Here is an 11,143-nt window from a genome sequence, read left to right as displayed (position 1 = left end):
TGCATATTCTAGCCTTACTACGCATGTTTTTTGTATTGATTATGTTTCGAGCTCAGTTGAAGCATGCATAAATTAGTATCGTTTATCTTCTGATCACTTAAAGTATGCCTTCACTTAACCTTTGTTTAGCTTTTCACATGCCTACTTTGAAGCATCTGTGCTGTGCATGTGATTTCATGTCAATGATGATTCTAAGAGATTGTTGAGTTTTCTGTTCTATGTCTGACTAAGCTTTGAGCTATTTCCTTCGTTTATGTGATAAACTCATTGTCTTTTATGTCTTTTTGATCTTTACAGACTTTAAGCTTTTTCTTTGCCCCTATATAGGAAGTCCTTGTCCTTTTTACTGTTAAGCCTTTTTCATCAGATGCAAAAGTCTTTTCCCAATGAGAACACTGTCTCTCTTAAGTTTGGGGGGGACAGTTGTTGTGTCAATCATTGTTTCAGAAAGATAAAGTGTTATTTATATTTGAAAAATCATGCTATTTTCTTTTGAAAAGAGTCAGTTGGAAAGAAAGAAAGTGTTGAAAAGCACTTAGCTTAAAAAAAAAAAAAAGACAAAAGTTGCAAAAGAGTAAAAAGAGTAAAAAGAGTCTTGTTGAGAGAAAATAAGAGTGGGGAAAATACTTGTGTTAGAAAGAAAAGAGTGGTAAAAACAATGAGAGTTAAAGCAAATGTATTTATGATTTTCGAGTCCTACTGTAGACACCCATTTAGTTTTAGGTTGGGTGTTGACTTTGAAAATAGCAGTAAGGATGGTGATAAGTGACTTCGTGTTTTTCATTGTCGTCGTCTTATGACCTAGCTGTTAGTTTCAAAGTCTTTCTACGAGTAGCTGTGGTTGAAACCGATGTTAGTGTGTGGAAACCTCAGAGGCTAGTAGCCGGTCTTTCAGATGTAAAAGTCTCAATGTAAAAAGGGAGTGTGCAGATTCCTTAGGGGTATTTGAAAACGTTTTCTATTTTTGAAAGGAAAAAGGATTTTGAAAGAGAGTTTTTATCATTTCAAACTTGATTTATAGTGACTAAGCTTACAAATGCAATAGAATGGTAGGCTTTGACATCTTTTCCCTGAGGCAATTTATGATTGAACATCTCGGTTGCTATTGCTTTACCTTGTCCATGTGTTAGAAAGCTGATTAAAGTTGCTAAGTTTTGCTTGAGGACAAGCAAAAAGTTAAGTTTGGGGGTGTGATTACGCTTGTTTACATGCGTAAAAAGAAGGTTTTAGATGCTGTTTTTACTATGTTTTAACTTTGTTTCAGACTTTTTCTCGGTCGTTTGAGTTCCAATTCATGCAAAATTCATATATGATGGTTTGTGGTTGGCTTATATTGTATTTATGATATTTTAGGACCATTTGGGAGTGCAAATTAATCAAAAGAAGCAAAAAGACGGAAAAACCTTCATTGGAGGCGCCAGGCGCCTGGTAGGTTGCAGAAATCCTGGTTTTCTTCCAACTTTGCCCTTAATGAAACGCGTCTTCCAATGCGTTTTGGTGGTTCCAACCGATGTATACGTGTAGAAGAAGTGTTCCACTATCAGTTTGAGCATGATTTGGTCAGTCAAAGGAGTTGGAAATGGGTGATCCACCAGCGTTTTAGGACCTACCTAACCAATTCTGCACAGCTATGAATTCCAGCAGCTTCTCCACCGAATTCATCAAGCCTTGCTTCATTCTCTTGATCATTCTTAGTGTTTCTTTGTTGCTTTCTAAGTACTTTTGAGTTGCTTTCATTAGTTGCTTTTAGTTTTTAAATCCCGAGCACTTTACATTCCTTTATTGAGCTTTGTTTTGTTTCCGTTGTTACTTAGTTATTTTCTACCTATTCAAATTTATAAAAATCCAGCACTTAGCTTATCTTTACTTTGCCTTTACTTTATTTTTAGTTAAGAGAATGGTGTTTTTGGAGGAAAGAGCACGTGACACTACCCCTTGCTTGAAAGAGAAGGGCGAAGCTCTCAATCGCGAGCAAAACTCTCCGTTAGTTAACTTTTGTTTTTCACACATGCATTTCAATTTCAACCATTTTACTTTCTGTATTTTCTTCAATATGTCTTTCTAAATTCCCGTCTCTAGCCCGGTTATGGATAGTTAGCCTTTTATTTCTAAAAAGGGTTGCTAAGAAGTAGTGTTTTTGCTTTCCACTCATTGCTCAACATGTTTTCCCAAAAAGTTAGGATTTAGAGAAGGCCACTGTAAGTCTTAACAAGTCAATACTGAAAAGGTTGAAGCTTATTTGCATTGTTGAGTGGTTAAACCGAGGAGAGGAGCGCCTTAGACATAAGGGTTCAGGTTAAGTAGCCTAGACATAGGACCTTAACCTGAGGTTGCGACTATTTCCATCCTAAAACTAAGATATCTCTCATAATAGACATATTAGGGAATGTCTTAGGACTTTGAACTTGCTTAGACATAAGTCAAGTGAAAAGCGTAGTCGTTGGTTCCTAAAGTAAAATGCATATCGTCCTTAGCGTATCCTTGATTCTTTGTTGGCTAACTTGAAGTAATTCGGGCTAGGTTTTACCATTATAAGACCAAATCCCAAATGCAAAACCATTATTTTTGACCATTTCCCATTTTACAAGAATCACTCATTTCAACATTCACTATTCATTAAAACTTTAGAGTTTGGAAATTATTTAGAAGTCCTTGAGGATCGATACTTGGATACTCCATCCATTTTATATTACTCTGACAGGTGTGCGCTTGCATCTATAGAATTGTTACCACGCTTAGTGCGTGCGTTCAGCATAACCTCAATCACAAGTATCTTGTTGATATAAGTTGCTTGAGACAAGACTAACGTTCTTGCGACCTCTTAGAATTTGGATGCCAAGAACATATTGAGCTTCTCCCAAATCCTTCATTTGGAACTCAGTCGCTAGCCACTTCTTTATGTCAGTGAGGTATCCTACATCATTCCCAATAAGTAGGATATCATCCACATACAACACTAAGAAGGCTACAGTGTTGTTGACGATTTTCTTGTATACACAAGGCTCATCAACGTTTTGGTCAAAACCATAAGATTTGATCGTAGTATTGAACCTTATGTTCCAAGATCGAGATGCTTGTTTTAGTTCATATATGAATCGTTTAAGCTTGCAAACCTTTTGCTCTTGACCTTGTGCTATGAACCCTTCGGGTTGAGATATATAAATACTTTTTTTAAGATTGTCATTCAAAAAAGCAGTCTTGACGTCCATTTGCCATATCTCATAGTCATAATATGTGGCAATGGACAAAAGTATTCTAATGGACTTAAGCATAGTTACAGGGGAGAAGGTTTCTTCATAGTCTACCCCTTCCCTTTGTTTGTAGCCTTTTGCCACAAGTCTCGCCTTATAGGTCTGTACATTTTCTTCGACGACTCGTTTTCACTTATAGATCCATTTGCATCCTATGGGTTTTACCCCGTAAGGTTGATCTACAAGTTCTCAAACGAAATTGAAGTACATCGACTCCATTTCCAGGTCCATTGCTTTGACCCATTTGTCCTTGTCAGTATCTTCCATTGCCTTTTTGTAGGTCAATGGATCCTCGACACCATCATCAGGTATGACAACTTGAGTTTCAGTTAAACTCACATAGCGGTCAGGTTGTGACACAATCCTCCCACTACGTTGAGGCACCCTCAATATTTGAGGTGGATGTGGCTGACGTGATGTACTGGCTTCATCAACAACTCTTGTTATAGTGCCAGTTTGATCAACAACTCTTGTTGACGTATTTGTAGCCTCTTCGAAAATCTCGTTAATCATTACCTTACTCCATGGTTTATGATCTCGAACGTGGTCTTCTTCCAAGAAAGTGGCATTTGTCGAAAACAAACATTCCGTTTTGTTGAGGATCGAAGAAGAGACCACATCTCGTCTCTTTAGGGTAACCTACGAATAGGCATACTTTTGAACGAGGTTTCAGTTTCTTTGGGTTTGTCATGAGCAGGTGTGCCAGGCATCCCCAAATGTGAAAGTGACGTAAACTAGCTTTATGACCCTTCCATAGCTCAAAGGGTGTTTTAGAAACACTCTTTGATGGAACTACGTTCAAAATATAAACTGCAGTCTCCACTGCATAACCCCAAAACGAGTTAGGCAACTGAGCATAGCTCATCATTGATTGAACCATGTCCAACATGGTTCTGTTTCTCATTTCTGATACACCGTTTTGTTGAGGTGTACCAGACGTTGAAAGTTGGGACGTGATTCCATGTTCTATCATATAGTCATGGAATCTCAAGTCCATATACTCTCCACCCCGATCTGATCGAAGTGTTTTAATGGTTTTACCTAATTGATTTTCAACTTCAGTCTTGTACTCCTTGAACTTTTCAAGGGCTTCAGACTTATGTTGCATTAGGTATAAATAACCATACCTTGAATAATCATCTATAAAAGAGATGAAGTATTCATACCCTCATCGAGCTTTAACATTCATCGGACCACAAAGGTCTGAATGTATAAATTCTAAGGGCTCTTTGGCTCGATAACCTTTTCCAGTAAAATGTCTTTTTGTCATATTGCCTTCAAGACAAGACTCACATGGTGGTAAAGAATCGTATTCTAACTCACTTAGAATGCCATTCTTAACCAACGTCCCAATCCTATTGAAATTAATGTGACATAATCTTAAGTGCCAAAGATAGGTATTTTCTTTTTGAGAAACTTTTTGCCTTTTATTTTGAGTTCTAGCATTTTTAAACAACTCGGTATTTAAAACTGCTTTAGTTATGGTTGGTCTTACCACATACAAGTTGTTTTCAAGCAAGGCAGAACAAATATTAACACTATTTCTTGAAATGAACACTTCATTCAAATTAAATGAAATGGAATACAAATGTTCTAACAAACAAGAAACTGAAATTAAGTTCCTTTTAATTTTAGGAACCACGTACACATTATCTAATAATATATACATATTCTTGTTTGTAAACAACTTGAGCTCCCCTATCGCCATAGCTGAGACGACCTTTCCCGTTCCGACCTTGAGAGTTATCTCTCTGGCGTCAAGTTGCCTCCAAGAACATATTCCTTGAAATGAAGAACAAACGTGATTAGTGGCTCTTGAATCAAGTATCTAGGCGAAGTCATCGTTCTCCACTAAACATGTTTCCAAAACAAGTAAATCATATTTACCTTCGTTGGCTTTCTTCTTTTCGGCCAAGTATTTTGGGGAGTTGAGCTTCCAATGCCCGTCTATATTGCAGTGGAAACACTTTCTTTTCTCTACAACCTTGGCCTTGCCTTTCTTGGCAGCGGTAGCAGTGGAGTCAGGTTTAGACCCCTTACCAACAACCTTCTTCTTCTTAAAAGTCTTACTTCCAAAAGAAGAGGGTGCAGACTTAGTTCCTGAGAACGAACCTCGGTTGAACCTTTTTGAGGTGGTAAAATTTGCCTCCTCTTCTTGTCCCTTACTTTTCATAAGAGACTGGTAGGTCTGCAGCTCGTTTAAGAGCGTGGTAAGAGTGTACTCCAGCTTATTCATAACCGCATTGCTGCGGAATGGAAGGAAACTCTTCGGAAGAGATTCCAAAATGAAGCTGACCTGACTCTGCTCGTCTATGACAGCCCCTTTCGACTTTGCCACATTGAAGTGGACCATCAAGTTGAGAACGTGTTCTCGCACTGAAGAACCCTCCTTCATAGGGGAGTTGTAGATGAACTTAAGGGCTTCATGTCGAGCCTGTGAGAACGGTTGTCCAAACATGCTCTGCAGCGAGTCCATGATCTCCTTAGCGGTGACCGTGTCCTCGTGCTTCTTAGCAAGCACATCAGATATGCTCGCCAAGATGTAGACATTGGCCTTGTCATTGGCCTTGATCCACTTGTCATAGACGTTGCACACCACCACAGTGGCGTTAGGTGCAGGAGCTTGAGGACAATCCTCTTGCAAGACGAACCTAAGATCATCTATCACGAGAATAGTATTTAGATTCAATTTCCATTGTTTGTAATTCTCGCTGTTAAGTTTTTGCGCGGCTAGAAGTGCAATAATGGAAGTAGACATGCTGAAAGTAAAAACAAACCTATATTAGTTTCATGTATTAACCTTTAAACCCAATCATATTTTAGCAAAAGTAATTAAACATCCTAACAAAATTGTTTTGCAACTACGCTTCAGTGATTTAGAGCAACAGCCACCGTAGAGTAGACAGGTACTCCTTCACTGAATTGAGACATTCTCAACTAAATTTTACACCAGAATAACTCTTATTCCTATAAATGTTAGTCGTCATTTATTTGGTCAGGAAATTGCTAACTAACTTAACAACTCCTCGTAAGTGTGACCCATCATTTTCGGACCTTAGAGGTCTGCCCCAATAATCCTGCCGTAGGGAAGGAAAATATTGAGCAGAACCTAAGAGACCCTTATCAATTTCTGGAGTTTGCCTTGGTTTTGATTCCATACAATGAACCCTCCGTAGGGATGGTCGCTCCAAGAGTAACTTCTGCCACAAACCATTTTAACAGCGGCAAAGAGTAATGTCTTTTATACAGGTTTTCATCTCTAAGCACATGCCTAGCTGCTCGCCGTTGGAGTTGCTAGGCCTCTATCCTTTCATCAGGTAGGGTCTCATCTCGTAAATATTTTATCAGAGAGCTCATCCAGTTCTCCTCTGGTGGTTGTCTTGGCTCGTCTATATTCATTGTTTCCCAAATCTCTATGCTCGGCTTGGGCAAAATTTCAACTGGTACAGTTCTTCCCAGGTCGGTTTCATAGGCTACAGCCAGTCGTGCTAATGCATCTGCATTGACATTCTGAGCACGAGGAATTTGTCGAATATTTCGAGAATTGGCTAAGCTGGCCTCTTACCTGGGAAAGATACTTCGTCCGTGGCTCTCTGATCTGGAACTCCTCTTTCGCCTGACTCACAATTAATTGTGAATCACTAAGTATTAGTATGTTCGTGACCCTAATATACCTGGCTACTTTTAATCCTAATAATAGAGCTTCGTACTTAGCCTCATTGTTGGATGCGTGAAAACTAAACCGCAGCGTATATTCGAATGTCTCCCTATCTGGGGAGACCAGCAGAAGTCCTGTCCCGCATCCTCTAGAGTTTGAGGATCCATCTACGTAAAGGGTCCAGCGCTGCTCTCCCTTAGCGAGCTGTGGGCCGATGCTACATATTTGATGTTCTACTAGCGTTAATTCTTTTATGAAGTCCGCTACGGCTTGTCCCTTCATCGCAGTTCTCGGTTTGTAGTGGATGTCGCATTCGCTAAGCTCCATGACCCATTTTACATGTCGCCCAAAAGTCTCCGGCCTTTGCAGAATCTGCCATAGAGAGAAGTTGGTGAGGACAGTTATCTTATGAGCTTGGAAGTATGCACGTAACCTCCAAGCCGAGGTGACTGTTGGATCGGTATGGCAACCCTAGAGGGGGGGATGGGGTGAATAGGGTTTAATTAACAAAATATAAACTTTTTAATAAATGAGCCCAATTTAAACAAAAATAATACACTTTTTAAGATATGCAATTCTAACAAAGTAAGATAAAATAAATTCTAAGGCAAACAAGAGAAATTTAAAGCAAACAATAAAATTCTAAGATTAATTGCAAAAATAAATAAGAGAAAGGGTTAGAGAAATTTGACACCGGGAATTTTTATAGTGGTTCGGCACAACTTTCCTACTCCACTTCCCAAGCACCTATTGGGTTGTAAATTGAAATTTTGACTCTTTCCACGGTAGGAGTCAAATCGGTACACTGCTCTTGACAAGAGCAAAGATGATCCTCTCCACGGTGAGGATTACACCGGTTACAATGAGTTGGAAATTTCGAAACACACTTACAAACTCTCAAATAGAGTACATATACAAGTTTGAGCTCACAAAAAATTCAATCCTCACAACAATAAATTTCTCTCACAAATAAGATGAAAAGAAAATTGAAAACTTGGAGAGAATAGCAAATGAGAATTTTGAAATTATGGAGGATTGAGAATAAGAGAAATTTTATGTGATTTTGAAGGAGAAGTTGAGTTTAAATAGAGTGAAGAAAATGGTAAAAAAAACAAGTTTAATTTTGGACCATTAGATCTTAATTATTAAAAATGAATGATTGAGATAAATTTGAAAAAAAAATTAAGAATTATATATATAAAAAATAATATATATATATATATATATATATTATATATATATATGTGAGAAACCGTAAAAATTTTGAAAACTTTTTTTTAAAACTGACATAAATGCTGACATGATGTAATTAATTTTTTTTATAACTTTTCAAAGTTAAAACGGTAATATTTTTTTTCTTTTTTTTAACCATTTATTTTTTTTCTTTTCTATATATATAGGAAATAAAAACTTGCCACTTGTCAGCCTACGAACTGTCGACGTCATCTTCTCGGGTATTTTTCCTTTCAATTTGTTTCAATCGTAACTTTTCTGTTTGAGCTCCGATTTGGATGATCTAACAGTCGTTGGAATCGTTGTAACGAGCTCTACACTGTGAACACTTTGAAAAACTAAAATTATCAATAAATAAAAATTAAGTTTGTTATCATCAAAATATTAATTAATTAATTAATTAAAATTAATTAATTTAAGATTAAGAGTCAAAAAGCCAACAATGTCCCACTTTTTGATGATGACAAACTTCCAAAGAAAAATACGTAGACATTTAATAATCATCATAGTAGATCCAAAATATCATACTTAAAAACCATTCAAAGATTAATTTCTGCCCATGAATTGATACATCCATGGATTAATAAACCAAAAAGCCAACAATCTCCCCCTTTTTTATGATGACAAACTTCCAAAGAAAAAACATAGACATTTAATAATCATCATAGTAAATCTAAAATATCATACTTAAAAACCATTCAAAGATTAATTTCTCCCCGTCAATTGATACATCAATGGATTAATAAACCAATTAATCATGAAACAATTGTAGAACCAATTTTTCTTAAACTTCTCCCCCTTTGGAATCATCAAAAAGAACAAAAAAAATTAATAACATAAAAAGCTCCCCCTAAAAACATGAACACAATTTTGCATAAATGCTCCCCCTATCAATATGCATTTAAAAAAAATAACAAATATAAAATCAAGATGCATCCCAACGAATAATACCAAGCTGAAGCCTAATTTTGCAAAAGCGTTTTTCATTTAAAAGCTTAGTAAAAATCTCCGCTAATTGATTATTTGAGCTTATAAATTCAAGAGTAATATGACCATTTTGCACATGCTCTCTTATAAAGTGATGCCTAATATCAATATGCTTAGTCCTTGAATGATGTATAGGATTTTTAGTCAAATTTATGGCACTTGTATTATCACAAAATATAGGCACATTTTCAAACTTTAATCCAAAATCACAAAGAGTTTGTTTCATCCAAAGAATTTGAGCAACTAGCAACCGCAATATATTCCGCTTCGGTAGTGGATAAAGCAACCGAATTTTGATTTTTACTAAACCAAGAAACTAAGGAACTACCAAGAAATTGGCAAGTCCCACTAGTACTCTTTCGGTCAAGTAAACTACCCGCAAAATCCGCATCGGAATATCCTGCCAAATTAAATTCAACATGTCTAGGATACCACAAGCCTAAATCAATAGTTCCAAGCAAATATTTAAAAATTCTTTTAATGGCATGTACATGAGATTCTTTAAGACAAGATTGAAATCTAGCACAAACACATACACTAAACATAATATCGGGTCTACTAGCGGTTAAATAAAGTAAAGAGCCAATCATACCTCGATAAATCTTTACATCCACACATTTACCTTTCTCATCCTTGTCAAGCTTAGTGGATGTACTCATAGGAGTTTTGACAATTTTACCTTCATTGAATTTGAACCTTTTAAGCAAATCCCTTGTGTATTTCTCTTGACTTATGAAGATACCATCATTGATTTGTTTGATTTGGAGTCCAAGAAAGAAGCTAAGTTCTCCCATCATACTCATTTCAAACTCATTATGCATGCATTTAGAAAATTCTTCACACATAGAAGGATTAGTGTAACAAATAATAATATCATCCACATATATTTTCACTAGAAGCATATCATTTTCTCTAAACTTAATAAAGAGAGTCATATCAATTTTACCTATTTTAAAATCATTCTCAATAAGCAAATTACTAAATGTATCATACCAAGATCTTGGAGCTTGTTTTAAACCATAAAGAGCCTTTTTCTACTTAAAAACATGATTTGAAAAATCAAAACTTTCAAATCCGGAGGTTGTTCCACATAAACTTCTTCCATAATAAAACCATTTAAAAAAGCATTTTTCACATCCATTTGGTACAAAATAAAATTCTTATAAGAAGCAAAAGCAAGTAACATTATAATGACTTCTAATCTAGTAATGGGTGCAAAAGTTTCCTCATAATATATTCCTTCTTCTTGACAATAACCTTGAGCTACAAGTCTAGCTTTATTTCTAATAATATTTCCATTTTCATCCATTTTATTTCTAAAGACCCATTTAGTCCCAATTATAGAAGCATTAGAAGGCCTAGGGACTAATTCTCAAACTTTGTTTCTTTCAAATTGATTTAATTCTTCTTGCATAGCTAAAATCCAAAATTCATCACTTTTGGCATCTTTAAAACTTTTTGGTTCAATTTGAGAAACAAAAGCAATGTCATTAAACATATTAAGGGAGACACGAGTTTTCACACCTTGTTCAGGATCACCAAGAATTAAATCCTTAGGATGGGATGAATCATACTTCCAGTCCTTAGGCATGGATGAAAAATCGTCCACCTTATTTTCGTTGATGCTCACTTCTTGCTTACTTGAAGCAATCTCTTTGCTTTTGTCACTAATAAGTAAATCTCCAAAAAAAATTTTCTAAAGAATCACTACAAAAAGAATCATTAGAAACAACATTGCAAGATTCATCAAATACCACATGCATAGAATCCTCAACTATCAAAGTTCTTTTATTGAAAACTCTATAAGCTTTACTAGTAGAGGAATAACCAAGGAAAATACCAACATCCATCTTAGAATAAACTTTTCCAAGCTTTTCTTTTTTATTCAAAATAAAACATTTGCAACCAAAAACTTTGAAGTACCCAATATTTGAAATTTTGTTATGCCAGAGTTCATAAGGAGTTTTATCTAAAGAAGGTCTAATTAAAATTCTATTTAAAACATAACAAGCAG

General features: G+C 36.0%; 1 protein-coding gene across 1 annotated transcript; it reads right to left on the bottom strand.

The window, feature by feature from the left end:
* Positions 1-6,545: 6,545 nt before the first annotated feature.
* LOC148211427 (uncharacterized) lies at positions 6,546-7,236 on the bottom strand. Its single transcript, XM_088124417.1, has 2 exons — positions 6,817-7,236; positions 6,546-6,761 (listed from the first exon to the last, which is right to left on the bottom strand). The coding sequence occupies exons 1-2, from the start codon at positions 7,234-7,236 to the stop codon at positions 6,546-6,548; spliced, it is 636 nt and encodes a 211-aa protein (XP_087980543.1).
* Positions 7,237-11,143: the final 3,907 nt, after the last annotated feature.

This window comes from Momordica charantia (assembly GCF_013281855.1).
Source record: "Momordica charantia cultivar OHB3-1 chromosome 5 unlocalized genomic scaffold, Mcharantia_2.0 BLBB01000005.1, whole genome shotgun sequence".
Classification (NCBI taxonomy): domain Eukaryota; kingdom Viridiplantae; phylum Streptophyta; class Magnoliopsida; order Cucurbitales; family Cucurbitaceae; genus Momordica; species Momordica charantia.
The sequence above is the reverse complement of the archived record's forward strand: the minus strand, read 5'-3'. Positions and strand labels throughout refer to the sequence as shown.